At 39.8% G+C, this 25016-nt stretch overlaps 1 protein-coding gene across 12 annotated transcripts in view; it reads left to right on the top strand.

Moving 5' to 3' along the window:
* Positions 1-25016, top strand: part of CDK19 (cyclin dependent kinase 19) — a 209361-nt gene that overhangs the window by 160698 nt on the left and 23647 nt on the right. For 9 of the 12 annotated variants that reach the window (XM_063667080.1, XM_054493618.2, XM_063667079.1 and 6 more), the window contains one exon: positions 19194-19251. In XM_063667080.1, the coding sequence (XP_063523150.1) occupies positions 19194-19251 (58 nt within the window). Of the gene's footprint in view, positions 1-10028; positions 10108-10543; positions 11316-19193; positions 19252-25016 lie in introns of those variants that run through there. The other 3 variants (XM_054493628.2, XM_054493631.2, XM_054493629.2) reach the window with 3 other exon arrangements.

Below are 25016 nucleotides of genomic sequence, written 5' to 3'. Positions count from 1 at the left end.
TTCCATAGGGAAGGCCATAATCAGTTAAGTACTATTCATTTTCCCAGAGTGCTGTGGCTCTCAAAACTCTGGCTTGGAGTGCATCTCTGAGAGAACTGGGTTTTCATCTGGACCTGCTACTCTCCGCACAGAGTGAACTTGGTCAAGTTGTAGGTCTTTCTCTTCTCTGGGCCTCTCTTTCTTCATCAGTAAAACAAGAGGGCTCAGTCTGAGAATTTCTATCTCTGACGTTCTTAATTTCTCATGATAATAAGACCAAATTATTTGATTTGGATGTGGGTATTCCAAACATAAATAGAAAGCTACTCTCTACCCGTGTTGCTTCTCTAAGGATGAATTGTGCTTGTTAATGAACAGGAATAAATCTGAATACCTTTGTAGCATTATTCCTGCCATGGATGTTAATGTGGAATATATCTTGATTATACTCACATAATGACCTTTAAGTCAATTAGGTAAATAGCCTTCTACATACATGTATTTGTTTTGCATTGAACTTTTTACAATGGTTGCTTTTTATTGGCTCTTGTTAGAGAAAAGAAAACCTTATCTCTGTTGTTAAGGCCAGTAACTACTCCTGAAAGACAAAGAAACACATTGTTAACTGTTGGCAGTGCTGGGTTGGCAAGCATTGTTTACTGTGAATACTGAAGTTTGATCAACATAGGTGTTATATTACAGATACTGTTAAACCAGTTTAAGCTAAAATGAAATTAATCATAGCGTTTAATATTGCAGGTTTCTCCTCATTTACAGATAGCCTACATATAGTTGTAAATACATAATTTCAAACTGGAATGGCATTTTCATTAGACATAACATTTTAAACAGTAGTTAGAGTCTCTGAATAGAAAGACCTATTTAGCCTACAGTATACCTAAAGTTATGACACTAATGTAATTATGGAACCTAATTGTCATTTTTAGCTATTTATTTATAACTGGATTTCTGTGGGGGGAAGTACTGGTTTACAGATAAAATACAGAATATTTGCATTACAAACATATTTGGCTTCTTAATATGTACCAGATAGTATGCTGGGTACTGGGAATACAGAGTTAATAAATACAATCCCTTCCCCCAATGAGTGCATGGTGGGGAAGAGCCAACAAACATAATCATAAAGCAACAAGATTTACAAAAGAAATTATGAGGTACATTCAAGGATCAGCTAAGCATAAGGTACTAAGTACCTTGGACAATTCATACTGAGCTGAATAGGAAAGGATTCATAGAAATTGGTAAGATGAAGAGAGGCGGGTGGGGGGAGCATTCCAGGCAGAGGAGTATGAATAAGGGCATAGAGAAGAAAGTACAAGCACTTTATATTACTGGGACAAGGCAAGAAGTAGTAAAAGAAGAGGCAGGAGAAAGAGGACCAGATTATGGTGGATCTTAGTTGTGCTGTTTAGAAGTGTGGATTTTTCCTGTGTCCAGTTTCCTGAGCTGGTCAGGTTTTTGTTAAAGAAAGAACACTCAGACAGGGCTATGGAGAGTTGGTTTGAGGACATAGGGATAGTAGCCTTATCAGGTGGTTGAAGTCAGCTGGTGGAGAAATAAGGAAGGCCTGAACTATGACAGAGGTGATCCGAATTGAGAGGAGGGGAGAAAGTTGACAAAAGTGTAGGATGTAAGTAGTCAGATCTGAGGATTGGTTAGATTTGAGGGAGAAAGGAGAGCGTCAATGCAAGTTCAGACTTCTGCTTTTGTTGACTTTGTGACTGAGAAAGGATTAACCAAAAAAAGAGGAGTTTTGACAGGGAAAAGTAAAAATTTAGTTTGGACAAGTTGAGTTTGAGGTGACTGTGGTGATGGCCACAGTCAACATATCTCTGAGATATATGGAAAGTTAGAGACCTAGAGGTATAGATTTGGGGGCCATTAGCATATAGAGGATTTTTATTTTTATTTATTTATTTTTTTTGAGATGGAGTCTTGCTCTGTTGCCCAGGCTAGAGTGCAGTGACGCGATCTCGGCTCACCACAACCTCTGCCTCCTGGGTTCAAGCAATTCTCTTGCCTCAGCCTCCCAAGTAGCTAGGACTACAGGTGCGTGCCACCATGCCCGACTGATTTTTGTATTTTTAGTAGAGACAGGGTTTCACTATGTTGGCCAAGCTGGTCTCGAACTCCTGACCTCGTGATCCAGCCACCTCAGCCTCCCAAAGTGCTGGGATTACAGGCATGAGCTACCGTGCCCGGCCTATCGAGGATTTTTGAAACCCCAGAGTAAAGTAAAATAATAACTTTTAAAAACCCTTATTCAGAAGTGAGCTTGGCATGTTTTGGGGTATTTACTCTAGTTTCCTTCAACTTCTTTTCTTTTTTTTTTTTTTTTTTTTTTTTTTTTTGAGACAGAGTTTTGTTCTTATTGCCCAGGCTGGAATGCAATGGCATGATCTTGCTCACCATAACCTCCACCTCCCGGGTTCAAGTGATTCTCCTGCCTTAGCCTCCGGAGTAGCTGGGATTACAGGCATGCACTACCATGCACAGCTAATTTTTTTGTATGTTTAGTAGAGGTGGGTTTTCTCCATGTTGGTCAGGCTGGTCTCGAACTCCTGACCTCAGGTGATCTGCCTGCCTTGGCCTCCCAAAGTTCTGGGATTACAGGCATGAGCCACTGCACGCAGCCATCTTCTTTTCAGATTGGGAACTTGCCTCTCAGAGGACACTCATACCTTACCCCATAGCTGGATGGATTATGAGTACAAACCACTGGCAATTTAGCTCATTCACTTATTTGTTTACTCATTCAACAAATATGTATTAAACACAGTATGTACCTAATTCTCAGCAGACATATAAAGTTGTGACAGAATGACTCTCCCTGCCCTCTAGGAAGTTGCAACCACAATGATCAGATTCTCCATATTTTAAATCATCTCCTATCTAATCAATGAAGTTGTTTTAAGGGGTAAGCAGTTATGATAGACTAATGCTATTAGCAAATAACTGTTTGCTTAAGAAAAAAAGAAGAAAAAGGCATAGATTTTATTCTTAGGTAGTTCTTTGCCCTATTTGTTACAGTGCAGAATCTTATTTGTTCAGGGTAAACAATGAAGAACAGTATAAAGAAAGGAGCATGAACTGAGGGTTTTTTCCTGGGAATGTACATTGGTATCAAATGTGAGGAAAGTTGTGTCACCACTAACAATATTTAAATAAAAGTATAGTTGTAGCCATTAATATCAAGCCTGCACTGTTCATTGTTTCAGAAACTACTACGATTGATATTCTGATTGTCTCTGTTCCTGTTATTCAGGATTGTAGACAATTGTGTTTGTCTTTTTCTCTCTTTATTGGTACTGATAAGAGTCATATTATGAGTTTCATATTTTTGTCCCAGATGTCTTGGGGTGGGAGAAAGCAAATGTAGTAGAAAGATTGTGTATCTTTAGGCTGTGCTACTCATAATGTGCCAATTAACTGAAATATATTTAACCCTATGAAAAAATTGATTCTATAGAAGGAAAAAGCAAATCTGGAGTACATGTAAAGTATCATGAATATAAATTCAAGCATTAAGTAAATTCTGCTAAAATGCAGATATTTCAGGAGTAGCTTCTGAGTAATCATATTACTTATCACATTATTTCCCTTACTTTTGCCTTTAAAATACAATTTAACTAAAATGAACCCTGGGCATTGGTTTATCTATCTGATTTTATTGCTGATAACTTAAATGCGAGGCCTCCAACTCTTGCCATTTCTACTGTTTCTATGGTAACCAAAGTGTGCAAACCCAGCAGTATCACTTTCTTTCACAGCTGGCATTTTGTGTTCACAGTAAGAAGAGGAGTTTTAGTAAAGCATAGTCTGTGTTAATTGGGATGTAACTAGGTCAGAACAATTTTGGTATCCTTTCTTCATCCTTTTAGGTTTTTTATGTGGGTGAAGGCGTGTATGCGTGAACTGTAGTTTTCTTTCTTTTTTTTTTTTTAAAAAAGCATATATTTTCACTAAAATTAATCACCATTAAAGTTAGTCTTTTGAAAATTAAGCATAACATCTGCAAACACAACTTAGTATAGAATCTTGAGGATTGGCTGGAGTTGCCCTGAGACTTGACCCATAGCCTTGTATACCCTTGAATATTTCCATTAAGAAAGATGAAATGATGGATGTGAAATGCTTTGAAAAATTAAACACGCTTTGATGGTGATTATATTGTTCATTTTGTTATCATTCATATTTTGAAACATCAAGTATCTTGAGACCTTAACATTTATTTACTTGTTCTAAAGGGATCAGGCAATCCCAGTAAAGAAATGCATATTTAAAAATGACTTCCCTCTGCAATTCCAGGTCTTAACTTGACTACAGGAGCCCTTCTCTGTGATTACTGCCCAAGCTTAGATTCTGTTCTCAAACTGTGCAAAAGAGCTCATAAGCTACGACTCCCCTAAATGATGTCACTGCCTCTGCCCTCATCTCAGACTTTACATGGGGAGTCCACACTTAGAGCTTCCATAGGCTTCAAGTATGTTAAATCAAAGATATTCTCTACTAACTTCAATACTAGAAAAGAGATATTCCTCTTTTCTCTCTGTGTCTTCATTCCATTGTGTTGCTCATATTCTCTGTTTCGACATAGTGTGACTGTAAGAACTTCTATCAAGAGATAGCTGAGTGATCTAAAACCACCTTCCTGTACTACTTGCATTCAGCAGCTTATAATCTATGTTCATTTCTTACATGAAGCAATTTTTGCTCTCAGATCTCATACTTCTCAGTGTTTTTATCTTACTATCTTTATTTTTAAAGGGTTTAAGCTCAAACTTAAGGAATGAAAAATAATTTAAAAAATAAAATAGCTTATTTGATAATTTTACAATTAAAAAAATTGTTATGTCCCCTAGAGATCCCATTCTCACTAAGGCTTTCAAAAGTGTATTCTAAAATGTGCCTTTACCTTTTCCCTATTTATTTGGATCTCATTTACTGTGTCTAGCTTCTGTAAATGCACAGAAATTATTTTTTTGGAATCACCTATGACCCAATTGTCCGTTCCAAAAGCCTTCTCAGCTTTCATTATGTTGCACCTGATGGCTACTTTTTAGGTTCTCTGAGCTTCGAGAACCCTGTGCTATCTAGGTTTTCTTACCTTTGTTTTCTTTTTTAGCTTAATTATTTATTTATTTTTTACTTGCTTGGTTTTCTTACCTTTGATGTTCCTTCACAGGATCTTTCTCTTTTTTTCTTTGTTTTTGTTTTTGTTGTTGTTGTTTGTTTGTTTGTTTGTTTTTTGAGACAGGATCTCGCTCTGTTGCCCAGGCTGGAGTGCAATGGCGTGATCTCAGCTCACTGCAACCTCCACGTCCTGGGTTCAAGTGATTCTCCCTTCACAGAGAATCACTTTCATTGACTCTTGTTCCTCCAACCTCCCTTTATTTTCCTTTGCTTGCTTGATTTATTTATTTATTATTGCTTTCTTAGACTGAAGAAGCTAAGAAATGCTAAATAAACTAAAACTGTAGTTAAAAATCTTTCTGAGAAAACATCAACCCCAGATGATCTTAGAGGCAGGTTCTCAAAATTTTCAACTGATTGTTTTGATATTATTCAAACATTGCCAAATAATAGAGAAAGAGGGAATGCTCCAAACATATTCTAGAAAGCCAGTATAATCTTGATAGCAAAACCAGACAAAGCATGAAAAATAAAAATTTCAGGTCAACCTCACCTATGAGTATAGTTGTAAAAATATTAAACAAAATACTAGTAAACCAAATCCAGGAATACGAATGTATTTTTTTAAGAGATGGGGTTTTCGCCATGTTGCCCAGGCTGGTTTCAAACTCCTGAGCGCAAGTGATCTGCCCTTCTTGGCCTCCCAAAGTACTGGGATTACAGAGTGTGCCATCATGCCTGGCCTATTTTTTATTATATGTTTTAAAATGCCATTTCTCTAATTATAAGCAAGACCAAAATAGACAAAATCAAACATTATAGAAATACTTAGTGTACTAGAAGTGATAGTCTCTTCAAATCCTCTGCCATCAGAAATTGGGCAGGAGGAAGATAGATAGACAGACAGATACATAGATAGGTGTTAGACGGATAGGTAGATAGTAGATCTATTTCAACTATTTAAAAATTGTGGATAAGACAGAAGGTAATATAACAAGTGATGATAATTCTAGTCATGTAAAACCCGAAGTCTCTCCAAGTTATGTGATTCTGCATAATTGACAACCCCCTTCCCAATCCTTTGCCTGACCTCTTGATTTCTGGTCCTTACTCTCCTGTTCTTACATTGACCTCTTTGCTCTTTCTCTCATTAGCCAGTCTGCTGGCTCACCCAAGTTTTTCCTAACTGCTCTAAACACCATGACCTTGCCCTTGCCCTTGCCCTCCTGCAAACCTTGTAGCAGTAGCAGTCCTCCCCAGCTGCCAAAGCACAGGCCAGAAGGTGCTCAAGAACCTGCCCAATTCTGGTACTAAAATGAAATGGATGAAAACAGAACCATTTGAAACAGCAAGCAAGCCCTTCCTTGGGTTTCCTCTCTTTATAATTACCATCGCTGTAGCACTCTATTTTTCCTGACCCATCCTATTCTCCTTAGTCTTGTCTCCAGGTATCCCCCCTTTTGCTTTGGGCCTTCCAGCTTACTCCTCCGTCTGCCAGGACTGCCCTTCCCTTAGACACCCAGATGACTCAGGTGTTATCCCAAATGTTATCTTCTCAAAGAGGTTTTCTCTGAAGAATCTAAAATAATGCTTAAATAATGCTGACAATTATACCCTCCCAACCCACTCCCAATAATGCCTGTCCCCATGCCTTGCTTTATTTTTTGTCTTTGTTATTATATGATACATATACAAGAATATTTGGAATATTTATGGATGTTATAAAGCATAAAAATACAGTGAACTGTTGAGAACCTGTCACTTTACCCAGTAAGTGGAAGATTACCAGTAGCATGCATAAGAGAACCTGTCACTTTACCCAGTAAGTGGAAGATTACCAGTAGCATGCTTATGTTTATGTTTCCCCCATTCTGTCCTCCTGACTCCTCCCAAGAGGTAACATATATCCTGGATTTTTAATCTATTACTTTCTTCTACTTAAAGATAGATTTATCACATTTTTATAAATGTCTAAACAGTATATTCCTTAGCTTTGTCTGATTTTAAGCTTTATGAAATGGCATCCTGTTCTATATAGTCTTAAATCTTGCTTTTTTTTCACCCAACATAATGCTTCTAAGATTTGAACATGGTTTTACATTTATTTGTAATTCAGTGATTTTTTTATTGCTGTTTTAAAATTCATTGTGTGACTCTACCACAATTTTTTTAAAAAATTGTAATCTGGCATTTTTAAAAATGGAATTACTGATTCAAAGGCTATATACAGTTGTTCCTTTTGCAAGGTCATGCCAAATTGTTTTCCAAAGAAGTTGTACCAATAACTATTCTGCCACCAGCTATGTACTGGAATTCTGACTGACCTACTTCCTATTCAGTAGTTCTAAATTTTGAACCCATCTAGTAGGTATAAAATGGTATGTTATTGTGATCTTAATTTATATTTCCCTCATTATTGATGAGGTTGAACTTTTTTTATATGTGTATTGGTTAAACCTGTCTGTACTTTAGTTAAATGCCTGTTCAGACATTTTGCCCATTTTTCTATTTTGTTGTTTTTCATATTGACTTGTAAGAGTTCTCTATTTTGGATACTAAATCTTTGTTGCTTATATGTGTTGCATATATTTCTGCCAGTTTGTGCTTTGTCATTTATTTTCTTTATCTTTTGATAATTGGAAGTTATTTTAATACAGCCAAATTTATCAGTCTTTTCTTTTATTATTAGGGTTTTTTTTGTATCTTGTTTAAGAAATTCTTCCCTAACTTAGGATCAAAAAGATGTTCTATATTTTTTTCCAAAAGTTTTAAAGTTTTGCTTTTTCACATTTATTTTTTTAATCTGCCTAAAATTGATGTGTTTATGGTATGAGGTGAAGATTCATTTAATTGATTTTTTCCACATTTAGATAACTTGTTGTACCAACACCATTTATTGAACAGATCCTCCTTTCTCTACTGATCTCAGGTTTCCTTTCTCTCGGTATCATGATTCCATTGAGGGTCTCTGCTCTATCCCACTGATCAATTTGTTCCATAGGAACAAAATCCCTGATGGGATTTTGATGGAAATTACTGTAAATGGAATTTACAGATAAGTATGGGGAGAATTGATTTTTTTTTACTCTATCAAATCTTATCTATATATATATATGGGTTAATTTATTTAAGACTTTCAAAATGTCATTTAAGATAAGGTTTCGGCCAGGCACAGTGGCCCATGCCTGTAATCCCAGCACTTTGGGAGGCCAAGCAGATCACAAGGTCAGGAGTTCGAGACCAGCCTGACCAACACGGTGAAACCCCGTCTCTACTAAAAATACAAAAAATTAGCCAGGCATGGCGGCGGGCACCTGTAGTCCCAGCTACTCAGGAGGCTGAAGCAGGAGAATGGCGTGAACCCGGGAGGCGGAGCTTGTAGTGAGCCGAGATCGCGCCACTGCACTCTAGCCTGGGCGACAGAGCAAGACTCCGTCTCAAAACAAAACAAAAAAACAAAAATTAGCCAGGTGTGGTAGCACACGCCTGTAATCCCAGCTACTCAGGAGGCTGAGGCAGGAGAATCGCTTGAACCTGGAAGGCAGAGATGGTAGTCATCCCAGATCGTGCCACTGCACTCCAGCCTGGGCGACAGAGCGAGACTCCTTCTCAAAAAAAAAAAAAAAAAAAAAGATAAGATTTCATGGTGTTCTGCATACCAATCTTGTACATTCTTTGATATATTTATTCGTAGGCATTGTATGGTTTTTCTTGCTATAGAAGTGTTACCTTTGAAAAATTATATTTCCTAGCTCTTTTTTTCCTGGTATATAGAAATACAATTGACTCTTTCATATTATTCAGTTAGCCAGACATCTTGCTAAGCTCTGTTACTATTGCCAACAATTTGTCTGTAAATACTTTGGTTTTCTATGTAGATAATTATAGCATCTGCAAATAACAATACTTTTGTTTCTGCCCTTCAATCTATATACCTTTAATTATTGTTTTATAGTACCAGGTTTATATTACAATGTTGATTTTAGAAGTGGTGATAGTAGGCATCCTTGTATTATTTCTGATTTTAAAGGAAATATTTCTAATGTTTCCTTCTTAGTTTTTAGTGTGTGCCTGTTGTCAGGTTAAGGTAGATTTTTTTCTAGCTTAACTTGCTGAAAATTTTTATCATAAATGGGTGTTAAATTCTATCAGCTGTTTTTTTTCCCCAGCATCTATCAAGATGATTTTATAATTTTCTTCTTTAGTATGTGCATATGGCGATAAACTTCCATAGATTTTCTCATATTAAGCCATCTGGATGGATTTGGTTTACTAATATTTTGTTTAATATTTTTACAACTATATTCATGAGTAAGGTTGGCCTGAAGTTTTTCTTTTTCATTCTTTGGTTTTGCTACCAACATTATGTTGACCTTATATGTTTGGAGCATTTAATCTTTTTCTGTTATTTGGCAGTATTTGAATCATATTGAAACAATCTGTTGAAAATTTTGAGAACTCGCCTCTAAGATCATCTGTGGTTGGTGTTTTCTCAGAAAGATTTTTAACTACAGTTTTAGTTTATTTAGCATTTCTTAGTTTCTTCAGTTTTTCTAATTCATTGTGAATCAATTTGTAGGTTACATTTTTTACTTTACATTTTCAAATTAATAGATATGAAGTTATTCATGGGATTTTTAAATTTTTCTGTCGTCTACTGGATCTAATGTAGTTTATTTGCACTTTCTCTCTTCTTGCTCCAGTCGTCCCAAAGGCTTCATAATTCTCTCTGGTTCATGGATTTCTACCCTTTATCTACCCTCTTCACAACTCCTTTGTAGTTCTAAAACACCAGAGGAAGGAGGGGCTTGGGTTTCGCTGGTTCTGCTTAAAAACATCATGGCTTTCTGTTCCATTGTTGGGGGATTTTGGTGAAGTCCCTGGTCTCTTGCTGCATAGACGAGGCTGGGGTGCAAGGAGAGAGACACCGTCGCATGCTTCGAGGTTACTGGCCGGCCGTACCCGAGCTGGACGGTGCGCTACCTCGTACCGCCACCAGGAGGCGGTTGTTCCCTCTGGCTTTTCCTTTGGGGGTGTTAGAGGGGAGTGCAGGGGTCGGGAGGCAAGAGGATGTAGACAGCGCAGAAATAGTGTGGGGTCGTGGTGGGTGAAGCAAGATCGCGAAGGCCTGGGGCCATAGGCGGAGACCCTCCTCTGTCTCTGTGGGGAGTCCTTGCGGCCACGAGGATTTCAGGATCCTGGGTTCCCTCCACAAAAGACTGGAGGTGGTCGGTCACGCGGCCCGAGGCAACAGTTACAGTGGTGGGAGATTTTCCTTCTCTCACCGCCGGGGAGCCCCTTCCTCCCGCTTGGGAGGACCAGGAAACACTGTTGCCTTCCAAGATTTGCCCGCCACCCCACGATGAGTCAGACGCCAGAACTCAACCGTGCGCAGTGGAACAGGGGAGGCAGCCGAGGTGGGTTAACCGCATCGATAGGGACGGCTCTGAGCCCCTCTCCCTAAGCCCCCAAATGAACGAGATTCCAGAAATTCCCAGAGGGACATATAGCAAAGCCAAAGGGAAAAGGGAGTAGTAAAACTAACTTTGTCTTTTCCGAATCCCCCCTCCCCGCCCCCTCCGCCGTTGGCCCGGTTGACCCCCTGCAGGTGGCCATACTCAGCACGACTTAAGCACCTGTTGCAGGTGGAGGCGCACGTCCGTTTCCCAGGGCACCACGCTGGCACAGAACGAGCTGGGCTCCGCCTTCTGGGCCTCAGGGATGAGGCGGTGCATGGGGTAGCTGCGGCGTGGGAAGGCCACGTCGCCGCCCGCCAGCAGCCCCATGGGGCAGAAGTCGTTGGCGCCGTCGCCCACATGGAAGAGGCACTCGAAGTGCACGCCGTCGTGGGCCCGTTCGCGCAGGTAGTCGCTTAGCACCTTGTGGTTGCACATGTTGGCGGGGCAGCGCACGCAACTATGTGTGTGGAACGGCCACAGAGCCATCAGCACCTGCGCGTCGGACCCCGACGAGTTGCTGAGGATGCGAAGGAACAGGCTGTGGTGGCCGGTGGCGCGCTGCGTGCTCTCCATGCCAAAGGTGTTAGCATCAGAGATGAGCATCACCTCGAAGTAGGTGCCTTGCTTAGCCACAAACTGCAGCAGGTCGCCCATGCCTGGCAACAAAGGCATAGCTTCGTAGATGGCACGCAGGTCCCGCGACCGCACACCCTGCTTGCTCAGGTACTTGAAGACGCGCTGCATGTACTCGTTGTAGAAGCCCTCGCGGTCGGTGGCTCGCAGGCTCTCCTGCAGCTGCTGGCCCGGCACAGTTCGCACGATTGAGTCGCCGCTGTTTTCGTCCACGATAGTCTCGTCGAAATCGAAGGTCAGGAGGAAGCGCGGCGCGCGGTGCGCGGCCATCCCGCAGTCCCTAGATAGGCACCAGAGGCCAGAAACTGGAAAACAGCCACTCATTGTCCATGCGTCACCGTGGACACCGCCTGTAGGGACTCTGTTGGCCTCCAGCCGTCGTCAAGAGTTCGGAAATTGGAGGGGACAAAGTGTCTTATCCACCCCTGGATTTCTGGGCTCCGGCTCATGAGTCTCTCTAGTCCCGAGGGACCGAGGATGATGTGCATCTGAACGGTCCTCTGCACTTGCCCCCACATCCTACCCTTTATCTTTCTACTTCTACTTTCTTTTGGTTTATTCTGTTGAACTTTTCTCTCTTTCTCTATTTTTTAAACTTCTTGAGCACATAACTCATTATTCTCAGCCTTTCTCTCTTACTCTCTTACTAACATAAATATTTAAGGCTATACATTTTCCTTATAAGTATTGTATTAGATGCCTTCCACAAAGTTTTGGTAGGTAGTATTTTCATTATTTCAATTCGGAGTATTTTAAATTTTTATGGTTTCTCCTTTTACTCTGAGTAATTTAGAAATATTTAAAAATTTTCAAATATATAGAGTTTTAATTGTATTGTGGTTAGAGAACATAGTCTGTTTGATAAAAAATTTCTTGAAATTTCTTGAGACCTGCTAGTATATGATCAGTATTTGTAAATGTTCCATGTGTGCTTGAGAAAAATGTGTACTCTCTAATTACTGGATAGAAAGTTGTGTATATACTCTCTAGACCATCCTAGTTAATTGTATCCTTTGGATAGTCTATATTTTACTAATCTTTTGTCTGTTTGACATGAATAATTGAGGAAAGTATGTTATCATTGGCCTTTTTACTCCCTGAAGTTATATTAATTTTGCTTCACATATATATTTTTTTAAGTACATAACAGGTTTAGGATTATTGCCTCTTCCTGGTGAATTGAACTTTGTATCATTATATAGTGATCATTTCTAGCCCTAATTTTTTTTGAAATTTTTAAATTTTTACAGGCACATAGTAGATTTCTACCCTTTATCTTCCCCCCTTGCCTCCCCTCCCCCTGGCCCCCTTCACCTCCTCTGTAGTTCTAAAACACCAGAGGAGGGAGGGGCTTGGATTTTGCTGGTTCTGCTTAAAAACATCATGGCTTTCTGTTCCATGGTTGGGGGCAAGAACTGTGCCGAGGTTCCAGCCCACGAGGGACTGGGTGTACAGTAGATGTGTATATTTATGGGTTACATGAGATATTTTGATAAAGGCATGCAGTGTGTAATAATCACAAGAGGGTAAATGGGGTATCCATCACCTCAAGCATTTATCCTTTTTGTTACAAACAATCCAATTATACTCTTTTAGTTATTTTTAAAAGTACAATTAAATTAGTATTGACTGTAGTCACCCTGTTGTGCTATCAAATACTACTTCTTATTTATTCTTTCTATTTTTTGTGCCCATTACAGCCCCACTTCCTCCTCTCTCCTGCCCCTACTACCCTTCCCAGCCTCTGGTAACTGTATTTCTACTCTCTATCTCCATAAAGTCAATTTTTTTTAATTTTTTTTTTTTTTTTTGAGATGAAGTCTCGCTCTGTCACCCAGGCTGGAGTGCAGTGGCCTCATCTCGGCTCACTGCAACCTCCGCCTCCGGGGTTAAAGCAGTTCTCCTGCCTCAGCCTCCCGAGTAGCAGGGACTACAGGCACTGGCCATCATGCCCGGCTAATTTTTGTATTTTCAGTAGAGACAGGGTTTCATCGTGTTGGCCAGGCTGGTCTCAAACTCCTGTCCTTGTGATCCGCCCGCCTTGGCCTCCCAAAGTGCTGGGATTACAGGTATGAGCCACTGCGCCTGGCCAATTGTTTTAATTTTAAAAAGTTTAATTTTTAATAATTTTTAATTTAATTTTTAAATAATTTAATTAAAATTTTAAATTTTAATAGTGAGATGGGGTCTCACTATGTTGCCCAGGCTGGTCTTGAAATCCTGGGTTCAGGTGATCCTCCTGCCTCAGCTTTGCAAAGTGCTGGGATCACTGTCCTGTCTTGGCTTTGCCTATAGAATAAATTCCAATTTGTTTAATGTGGTATTTTATTCCCAAGATAGTTTTCCAGTTGCATTTCTACACTAAACATTCACTGCTTTTGTCACATCAAAATATGTATAAACTCTCAACATGCCATGTCTGTGTTTTTATGTGACTGTGTCCTTACCTGTAGGGTTCCATGAGCCTGAAAACTTTTTTTTTGTTGTTGTTTATGCTTATCAAAATCTTAGTTATCCTTAGCTATAACCCCAAAATCTTAGTATCCGTTTTTTATTTATTGAGCCACTTCACCCAGCCAATTGTTTTAATTTTTAGCTCCCACAAATAAGTGAGAACATACAAAGTTTGTCTTTCTATGCCTGGTTTATTTAATTTAATGTTATGATCTCCAGTTCTATCCTAATAATGTTTTTGTCTTAAAAGCTATTTTGTCTGATGTTACCATAGTTGACTCAGCTTTCCTTTGGCAGTTTGCCTAATACATCTTTTAACATCCTTTTACTTTCAACTTTTATGGTTCTTACCTTTAGGTGCACCTCTTTTAAATAGCATGGATTTTGTTTTTAATCCACTATGGAAATACCTCTGTCTTTTAGCTGGAAAATGTATTGTTTTACTCGTCAGGCCTAAGTTGGTGTTTCCTCCAGAAGGGGTTTACTTTGGCTTCTACTGGTAGCATCTAGGTTTCCTTTAGTGCCCTTGAAGGTCTTAGTGATTGTGGGGTAGCAGGCTCAGCTTCCTTACCTTGCTGGTGGCCCAAGGCTTAGTGTCCTTGCTGAAGTGCATTATTGGCAGCTGCTCTCAGGACTACCTTGCCTTTCCCTAACTCTCCAGCCACAAGGATGCCTTATTTGGAGTGAGGGTAAAGTTTGTTATCTCTTGTGCAATCTGGGATGCTTCAAGGAATATTTCCTTTCTTTTTCCTTTTTCTCTCCTTTCCTTCTCCTCTGCTGTCTCTCTCCCTCTTCCCCCTTTCCTTCTCCCTTCTTCTCTTCTACCCTCCTTTCCCCTTCCTGACTCCTCCCCTTCTCCCAGCCTGGCCTTGAACTCCTGGGCTCAGGCAATCCTCCCACCTCAGCCTCTGGAGTAGCTGGGATTACAGGTGTGGACCACCATGCCTGGTTTGTTTCTTTTATAGCATATAGCTGTTCTGTTAAGGGGAGGGTCCCTCAGAGCACCTAGTCAGCCATAACAGCAGATTTGACAATCTTTTGTATTCTCTTTTTGTTTTCTTTTCCATGGTACTTATCAGTATATGATATGTTGTATACTTATTTATTTATTGCCTTTCTCTTCTCACTAGACTGTAAGCTCCACAAGGGCAAGGATTTTTCCTGTTTTTGTTTTCTGCTGCTTCTGTAGCATCGAAATCACTGCCTGTTACTTAGTTTGTGATCAAACAATATTTGTTGAATGAATGAGGGTTGAGAAGATGGTGTGAAAAGGCAATGCCACGTCTTGAACTCTTTTTTTTTTTTTTTTTTTTTTTTTTGAGACAGAGTCTCACTCTGTTGCCTAGGCTGGAGTGCAGTGGCGCAATCTTGGCTCACTGCAACCTCCGCTTTCCAGGTTCAAGCGATTCTCCTGCCTCAGCCTCCTAAGTAGCTGAGATTACAGGTGCACACCACCACGCCCAGCTAAGTTTTGTATTTTTAGTAGAGACGGGGTTTCACCATGTTGGTCAGGCTGGTCTCGAACTCCTGACCTCGTGATCCGCCCGCCTCGGCCTCCCAAAGTGTTGGGATTACAGGTGTGAGCCACCATGTCCGGCCAAGTCTTGAACTCTTACCTTGAAATGCTTTTGTATGTTCCTCTATGACCATTTTCACAAGTTAGGGTGCCCTTACTTTTCCCTAGACCATTTTACCCCACTTCTAGCTGGTCTCTCTGTCTCTATTTTGTGGTCCATCCATCCTTTCCAATCCATTCTTCATATGGCTGCCAGACTTTCTTCCTAAATATAGATATGATTATCTCACTGTCCTGTCTTGGCTTGCCTATAAAATAAATTCCAATTTTTTTTTTTTTTTTTTTTTTGAGACAGAGTTTTGCTCTTGTTGCCCAGGCTGGAGTGCAATGGTGTGATCTTGACTCACTGCAACCTCTGCCTCCTGGGTTCAAGCAGTTCTCCTGCCTTAGCCTCCCAAGTAGCTGGAATTACAGGTGTGCACCACCATGCCTGGCTAAATTCTTTTGTATTTTTAGTAGAGATGGGGTTTCACCATGTTGTTCAGGCTGGTCTCAAACTCCTGATCTCAAGTGACCCACCCACCTCGGCCTCCCAAAGTGCTGGGAGGCTGACAGGCGTCAGCCACCACGCCCAGCCTCCAATTTCCTTAATCTGGTATTTTATTCCCAATGTTGTTTTCCAGTTGCATTTCTACACCAAACATTCACTGCTCTTGTGACATCAAAATATGTCTAGGCTCTCAATATGCCATGTCTGTGTTTTTATGTCCTTACCTATAGGGTTCCATGAGCCTGAAAACTCTTTATTTTTGTTGTTCATGCTTATCCAAATCTTAGTTATCCTCACTTAAAGTCATCCAGAGTCATCTTCCTAAAGGCTATTCTGATGTTCAATGAAAAGAATCATTCATTCCATGCAATTTTTCTTTCTATATTGGTAATTTTCATAATCTGCCCTCTGCCTGCCTGCCTGCCTGCCTTCCTGCCTTCCTTCCTTCCTTCCTTCCTTCCTTCCTTCCTTCCCTCCTTCCCTCCTTCCCTCCTTCCCTCCTTCCCTCCTTCCCTCCTTCCCTCCTTCCCTCCTTCCCTCCTTCCTTCCCTCCTTCCCTCCTTTCCTCCTTTCCTCCTTTCCTCCTTTCCTCTGCTTTCTTTCTTTTTTTTTCTTTTTTTGATGGAGTCTCACTCTGTTGCCCAGGCTAGAGTACAGTGGCATGATCTCAGCTCACTGCAACATCCACCTCCTGGGTTCAAGCGATTCTCCTGCCTCAGCCTCCCAAGTAGCTGGGACTACAGGTGCACACCACCATGCCTGGCTGATTTTTGTATTTTTAGTAGAGATGAGGTTTCACCATGTTGACCAGGCCGGTCTTGAGCTCCTGACCTCAGGTGATCCACGTGCCTCGGCCTTCCAAAGTGCCTGGGATTACAGGTGTCAGCCACTGCACCCGGCCTCTTCCTTGTATTCTTAAAAGCAGTCTGTCTTTTCCTCCTGGATTTAAGCTCCTTAAAGTCAAGATCTTCATGTTTTATTTCCTGTTGTTTCCTAAAGGCCTGAAGTACAACACTTTATACATAATGGACCTTTGATAAATGGTTTTTTCTTTCTAATATGGTGAACCAATCTCATCTCATGTTTTCAGGTATCACACTCTGGTGATAATAACTTTCAAATCCAAATCTTCTTCTTCTCACTCCTCTGGCTAGTATGACTTAGGCATCTCACATTCTCAAACTCTTTCATTTTATTTATTATTTTTTGAGATGGGGTCTCACTCTGTTGCCCAGGCTTGAGTGCAATGGCATGCTCACAGCTCACTGTAGCTTTGACCTCCTGGGCTCAAGCAGTCCTCTCACCTCAGCCTCCCAAGTAGCTGGGACCACAGGCATGTACCACCATGCCTGGATAATTTTTTTTTAATTTTTTTTTTTATAGAGACTGGGTCTTTCCATGTTGCTTAGGCTGGTCTCAAACTCCTGGGCTTAAACGATCCTCCTGCTTCGACTTCCCAAAGTGCTGGGATTACAGGTTTGAGCAACAGCCTAACCATTTTTCAAACTCAATATGTTGTCGCCTTCTCTTTGTTGTTCCTTATTTTTAAACCATTACCTCTTATAACTTTTCTGTGTCCATAAAAGGCACCATTATTCTTCCAGTCACATAAACTTAAAACCTTGGTAAAATCTTTACCACCCTTTTTCTTAATCTTTTATCTTAAGCCAGTCACAAAGTCCTGTTAATTTTCTCCTCTAAAATGCTTCTCAGCTCCATACCTCCCTCGCCATTTCTGCTGACAAGACATTGGACAGAGCTCTTACCACCTCACACCCAATTTCACTCCCTCATCCTCTCCTGTAAACTCACTGACTGTAATATAACCGTCCGATTACTTCACTTGGCATTTAAGACTATCCAGAGTCTAGGTTCATCCTGCTACCCTCAACATGAGCCCTTTTCAGAATTTTTTTTTTTTTTTTTTTTGTGACAGGGTCTTGCTCTGTCACCCAGCCTGGAGTGCAGTGGCATAATCATGGCTCACGGTAGTACCCTGGCAGCCTCAATCTCCTGGACTCAAGCAATCCTTCCGCCTCAGCCTCCTGAGTAACGGGGACTCCAGGTGCATTTTAAAAAATGCAGGCTAGGCTATTTTAAAAAATTATTTGTAGAAACAGAATCTTACTATTTTGTGTTTTGCCCAGGCTGGCCTTGAACTCCTAGACTCAGGTGATTCTCCCGCCTCGGTCTCCCAAAGTCCTGGGAGAACAGGTATGAGCCACTGCACCTGGCCCAAGTCAGACTTCTGTGTCTTATGCATACCTGGTCATATCCTTTTTCCACTTCCTATGGTGTCCTTGCCCTTCCTCTGCTCTGCCATGATGGTTCCTGTTCATTTTCATATCTGTCTAATGGACACCGTTCCCACTTCCATCCCCAGTGAGCATTTCCCTTAACAATGGAATCTTTAATTCATCACTTCCTCCTTTGATTAGTTTTTTAAGTGCTTTTTGTTTTCATTGAAACATTTTTAACAGTCAGCAAATTGAAAGGGATCTTTAAAGTAATCCAGTTTAATTTTGAACCCAAGACCTCAGTCTTCTCTATAACTCACACATAGCACTAGCTTTTAATATTACACAATCCTTAGTTTTCTTTCTACTTATGTAGTAAGCGTCTGGAGGTTAGGAACTTGGTTTTTACTGTGCTTTTGTTTTCCCTCTTAAAGATTGGCATGGTTCTTTATCCTTAGAAGATGCTAAAAATACATTCATTGATTGAATAAATGAATCCAGTAAGTTAATAACACATACATTTTCCTTCAAAGACTTTGCAAAGGAGACTCACTCTCTCCCCCTTCCAAAGCCTATCTCAACAGTTTCTCTATTTCCAAGTGTCTACAGATAAGGGTGACTGAAAATATGGTAGATACATTTGCAGCCTACTCTTTTCTTTTTATAGTTCCGTATTAGCCTTGGTTTTTTCCTACATCTTGAAATTATATTTGGAATTTCCTACTTTTGCATGTATGATAGCTGATGCATGAATTTTAATAGAGTTGTTGGCTGATCATGTTTTTCTATGGTAGTTTAGAAATATTTAGGAAGGAATATTCCATTCAACTTATTCACATGAAGGTGATTATGTTGTGGTTTGAAATTTTATATAAAATTTTTCAACCACATAAACTCTATGCAGGTTTAAAAATTATTATTAGTTTTTTCTATGGGATGAATCTATTTAGAATGATAGCTTTAATTGCTTCGTAATTATTTGTATGATATAATTTTGAAAATAAGCTGTGTTTCCATAGCAAGGATGTTTATATAAAGTTAGTGCAACTTCAATTATGTCAAATGCTTAACTATGTAGAGGGTGCTTAATATTTGATTTACTTTTGATGAAAATACAGAAATGATTTTTTATATGATAAGAACTTTTCTCCATTTTAGAGCATGTCAAAAGAATAAACATGGTAATTTGAATGCTCTATTTTTATTTCTAGAAACCAGCAAATATCCTAGTAATGGGAGAAGGTCCTGAGAGGGGGAGAGTCAAAATAGGTAGGTAATTATTCCTAAAATAATTTATTTAAAAACTGAAGTTAACTGCAAAGATGGTTTCCCTTTTTAATGCCCTTATTTAGGTAGTTCATTTTAAAATTACTTTCTCATTATTTTTAGAAAAGATACTGGAAAATTGTAGACAGATAGTCTACAAAACTCCTAGGCTTTTTCCCAAAATAAGATTCTTTAGTTCTAAGTTGAGGCATCACTGGAAATTGACAAGCAAGTTCACAAACGCATTCATTCCCATACAGTAACCCAAGCATGTGTTTATGTCACCACCACTGTCCTGCACAGCCACCTTAAATATAATCCTGTAAATCTCACTTTTGTTTCAGGTTTACCAACTATTCTCTTCCTGAATATTTTCCTCCCCACCCTGAGCGAATACATTTAAACCTTCACAGGTTCTCCCTACATCACCATACCTGGCCTGCATGTCTTGCGCCAAATACTAACATATCTTTTCCAAATGGATATATATGTTTACAGACTCTCTTAACTGCCTCTCTTAGATTGAGGCACTAGCAGGATTCTTATTTGTATATTAAGATTTCCTTATAATCCTGAATGTTCTAAAAAAAGAAAAATCAGCATCATTTATACCTATTACATATTTGGGGAGAAGATGAGCTAAGAAATGCTTTATTCTAATTTCTTTTTTTGAGACGGAGTCTCACTCTGTTGCCCAGGCTGGAGTGCAGTGGCGCGATCTTGGCTCACTGCAACCTCCGCCTCCTGGGTTCAAGCAATTCTCCCTGCCTCAGTCTCCCAAGTAGCTGGGACTACAGGCTCCCGCCACCACGCCTGGCTAATTTTTTTGTGTATTTAGTAGAGATGGGGTTTCATCATGTTGGCCAGGCTGGTTTCGAACTCCTGACCTCAGGTGATCTGCCTGCCTTGGCTTCCAAAAGTGCTGGGATTACAGGCATGAGCCGCCACGCTAGGCCTATTCTAGTTTCTTTTACTAGAAATTATATTTATTGAAAGTTGAATGCTTTTTAGAAATATGTTAAAATAAAATGTGTTAATCAGCCTGGTTTCTTTGCTACTTAGAATATACCATGCTAAAGGTGATGCAAAATTGTGCTCACTTGACCCACTACAAATTCATGCTGCCCTATTTGAAGCCCACCCTGCTGTTTAGTTTTCTACTTCTTCAGTTAACTCTGTAGCCCAGTTGCTAAAGAAGCTGTTCTAAACCAACTTGCTTTTCTTTAAACACCTCTATCCTAAGTTTGCTGAGATTATCAGATTCATTCAAAAGTTTGTTGATGTTAATTAAGTAGCTGGTAGCTTTCTTTCTCTTCCCTCCCTCACTTCCACCATAATTTCTCACTTGTCTCTATTTTTATTTTACTCTTGCACTCCTTTTCTTAGAGGCATTTATTGAGTTCCTACTTTTTGCCAGATACAGGCGAAAGGGAGATAAAGGATGGTCCCTTCTGTGAGAGACAGTAAAATGAACAGTTTACTATACATTGCAATATGTACTTTCACGTTACCACATTTATTTTACACAACCACCCTCTGAAAATAAGGAAGACAAGATTTAGAGAGGTTGTAGCTTCCTCAGCCTGTCAAAGCTAGAATTTGAATTCCAAGTCCTGAGGTTCTTTCCCTACAAACATCCCTGCCTAGTGATATCAGAGCTGTCTGGTGTGACCTCACTGACCTCTACTCTTTGGCTGTACAGCCCTGCCCTTGAGAAAGCCTCTGTGAAAGAGAGACTCTCCTTTCCTGAGTCCTATCTACTAGTGCCCTTCCTAGCTTCTAAATGTCTTCCTACCTCATAGTACAATATTGCCATTTCCCCTTCTCAAGTTTCTCTTTTTCACCTTTAAACCTTCATTGTCCTTTTCCCAATTTAAAATAAATCTTATATCCATCTTGTTTTTCTTTAGCACTTGCTCTATTCATTTCCCTTTTTGTTCCTCTACTTTTAGAATGCATGATGTTCACTCTTTGGTTCCACTTACTGTAATTTGTTATAACCTGGCCTCTAATTCCATCCCTCTATCAAAAGTCCTCTCTAAAAGGACACCTGTGACCTCTGCCTTACCAAATCAAGTGGCCTGTATTAATCACCTTTCTCCTTTACTGCAGTAAACCATTTGTTCTTCTGACAGTCTGGTTTTGAGGGTGTCTTCTCTGTTGGTCTATATGGCATACCATAATTCCATTTTTCTGCCTCCCACTTTTGCTGTGACTTTGCCTTCTATTCATTTCTTGCCTCTTACTCCTACTAACCTATTGTTTCAAGGCACTGGCTTAGGACATGGCTTCCCTCTAAAATTACTTCTTTAGGAAATTGATCCTCAGGATCATGGATTTATGAAAATGATTCTAAGATCTTGATACCAGAGTCTAATCTCTCACCCTAGCGGAAGTCTTTATTTCTATTTGGATATCTTGTGGTAACTTATCCTCCATTGTCCCAAACCAAATTCATCATCATCATCTTGTATTCCCCTTGTTTGTACCATTCGTCACATTTCTCCCAGTCACCCAAATCTAATTTGTTCCTTAGTACTCCTTAGCAAAATTCTGTACTCTGGCCAGGCCAGTTAGTTACCTTACTATTAAGAGTTTTAAGATTGTAATTCTGCCAAGATTAGGGATAAAACTAGGGTTAAAAGTAAGTAATAATTAATGATAAAGATCCAATGGACAATCAAGATAGTTTATTAAATGGATTTTAAATTTTGTTTTAGTAGCCACTATTGTTTTTTAAACATGAGTAATACTGATGCCTATGCCTAATGCTTTGATACAGTGTTCTTTTTTGCTTAAAAGAAAAGGATAGTTGGGCTGGGCACAGTGGCTCATGCCTGTAATCCCAGCACTTTGGGAGGCCAAGGCAGGCAGATCATGAGGTCAAGAGATCGAGACCATCTGGCCAACATGGTGAAACCCCGTCTCTGCTAAAAATACAAAAATTAGCTGGGCGTGGTGGCACGTGCCTGTAATCCCAGCTAATCGGGAGGCTGAGGTGGGAGAAGTACTTGAACCCGGGAGGCGGAGGTTGCAGTGAGCCGAGATAGTGCCACTGCACTCCAGCCTGGGCGACAGAGCAAGACTCCATATGGGGGCGGTGGGGGAGTGGGAGTGGGTAAGAAAAGGATACTTGCATGGAAAACACATTTTGCCCTTTGCTGTATCTGAGCCTTCCTTCCCATTCTCAGCAACCTAAAAACTTCCCAGGCCTTACCTAAAATGCTTATTGCCTTCCTCTTTTGCTATTCAAAATAATTCATCCTTCAGGATCCAGCCTAAGTCCCATTTTCAATTTAGTCTGCTTTTACAAATGTTTATTATACATTGTTCCAGATAACATAATAAAGGAAAAATAGAGCTTCTCCCAGGGGACTTAGCATCTGGTAGAAACCGGTTACAACTTCCTTTATTCTCACAGTACTTATCACTTTTTTGCTTCTACTCTGTGTATTTTGTCATCTCACCTTCGTGTAAGCTCCTTAGTGGTAGACCTTGTTTGTTGCTGCTTTTCATCATTTGATACTAATTAGCACTCACACCAGAATTTTACTACCTTTATCTGTGAACTGGAACAATTTCATCCATGTGTAATTTTAGAAAGTCTACTGTTATAGTAATCTTTAGGCTAATTACCTTTTGTCTAAATTAGTAATTATTTGAGAAGTAGTTTGAAACTCTTTTAAAGTTCATAAAATAGACAGGAATTGTTTTTAAAAGTATGTATTTTTTCCTTCGGGCCTTGATTGCATCTGCGAGTGAATAGATGAGGCTTAGGTAAAACTGAGGAGGTAGAAAATAAGGAGAGAAATACTGGCTTTAGCTAACTTCACTTTAGAATGTTTTTCAATGGATGAAACAGCATTCCATCATATTACTTTGTCATCAACAACAATTGGCATCTATTAAATATATAAAACAGTGCCTTGAATATTGTGTAATATTGTAGAATAACAGGTGTAATATTGGTAGAATGAACTTGAATATTTTTATTTGCTATAGGGAAATGTAGTTTAAAAAGAGTAGGTATCAGCATAGGCTTCCTTTGGATAGCTTTAGTTTTTAAGAGTTGGATACTCCAAAGCATTCCCAAAAAAGTCTTACAAATTATTCAAAATCCAAAGAAACAAAATCACTACAGGCCGGGCTCAGTGGCTCATGCCTGTAATCCCAGCCCTTTGGGAGGCTGAGGCAGGCAGATCACTTGAGGTCAGGAGTTCATGACCAGCCTGGCCAACATGGTGAAACCCCATCTCTACTAAAAATACAAAAATTAGCCAGGCATGGTGGTGGCGTGCCTGTAATCCCATCTACTCAAGAGGCTGAGGCCGGAGAATCGCTTGAACCTAGGAGGAAGAGGTTGCAGTGAGCCAAGATGGCGCCATAGCACTCCAGCCTGGGCAACAGAGCGAGACTCCATCTCAAAACAAAAACACAACAAGACAAAAACCCAAAGTTTCTATAAATTAAAAAGATTTTTTGCCTATTCTGCTTATGTAAATGTAAATTAAAATTTTAATTTATGTTATACCGTAGCACATTAGTTTTAGATTAAATGACATTCTGTGGTTGAAAGTTTTATGTGCATTTATGCATTTTATAGTACATTGGGGCCCCTTATACAATCAAAATTTGTTATGTATATTATGTATTCAAATGATAGAGGCTTATTCTTGTGACTTTGCCTTTGTGACTTGCAATTATCATACGTATAATTTGTTGGATGTCAGATTTAGTAGTTAAGGAGGTAACTCCTAAATTATAACATGGTTTTTGTTTGAGTACTGGCATCTTTATTTACTGTCCCTGTGACCATAGGCAAGTCATTTAACTGCTTTGGGCCTTAGATTCTTCATCTCTGAAATACGGAGCAAAATACTGATTAAACCAGTGTTCTTATGAGGATTCAATGAGGTGAAATATGATGTATATGAAAGCCATTTGTAAACTGCAAAGGACTTTGTAGATAAAACGTGTTTGTTATTTATGATATCTTAAGAAAATTAGTTTCCAGGATCTTATTGCAGTAGTAATTTTTTTTACTACTTTTATATACCCCCAATATTTCAATTGATTAGCTTTGGTTTAGACCTTTGTTAAATGCTGAATTACAACAAATTATCTTTTAAGTGTTCTGTGTATGCTCTTGAAAACATGCATGTGATGTGCTGATTACCATTCAGCAACTGGCTCTCTGGAGCAAAAAATGTCCCAATTTGTAGCATTTGCTGTTTTCCATGTTGTAGATACTCCTACCATAGCCAATTCCAAATCACCAGTATGCTGTCATTGAATGCAGAATTGGGAAAAGATATGTATATATCAGCTCTTGCGAGTCTGTTGGATCTAGCTGCAGCACACGCTGAACTAAGACATAGTCAGGTTTTGTTTGTTTGTTTGTTTTGAGACAGAGTCTTGCTCTGTCTCTTGTTTGTTTGTTATGAGACAGAGTCTTGCTCTGTCACCCAGGTTGGAGTGCAGTAGCATGAACTCGGCTCACTGCAACCTCTGCCTCCTGGGTTCAAGTGATTCTCCTGCCTCAGCCTTCCTAGTGGCTGGGACTACAGGTGTGCGCCACCACGCCCAGCCAATTTTTGTATTTTTAGTAGAGACTGGGTTTCACCATGTTGGCCAGGATGGTCTTGATCTCTTGACCTCATGATCTGCCTGCCTTGGCCTCCCAAAGTGCTGGAATTACAGGTGTGAGCCACCGCGCCTGGCCATAGTCAGTTTTTAAATGGATAAGCATACAGAAGTCATCATTAATC

This window comes from Pongo pygmaeus, chromosome 5 (assembly GCF_028885625.2).
Source record: "Pongo pygmaeus isolate AG05252 chromosome 5, NHGRI_mPonPyg2-v2.0_pri, whole genome shotgun sequence".
Taxonomy (NCBI): domain Eukaryota; kingdom Metazoa; phylum Chordata; class Mammalia; order Primates; family Hominidae; genus Pongo; species Pongo pygmaeus.
Note: the sequence above shows the minus strand (reverse complement) of the source record. Positions and strands in the feature narration are given on the sequence as shown.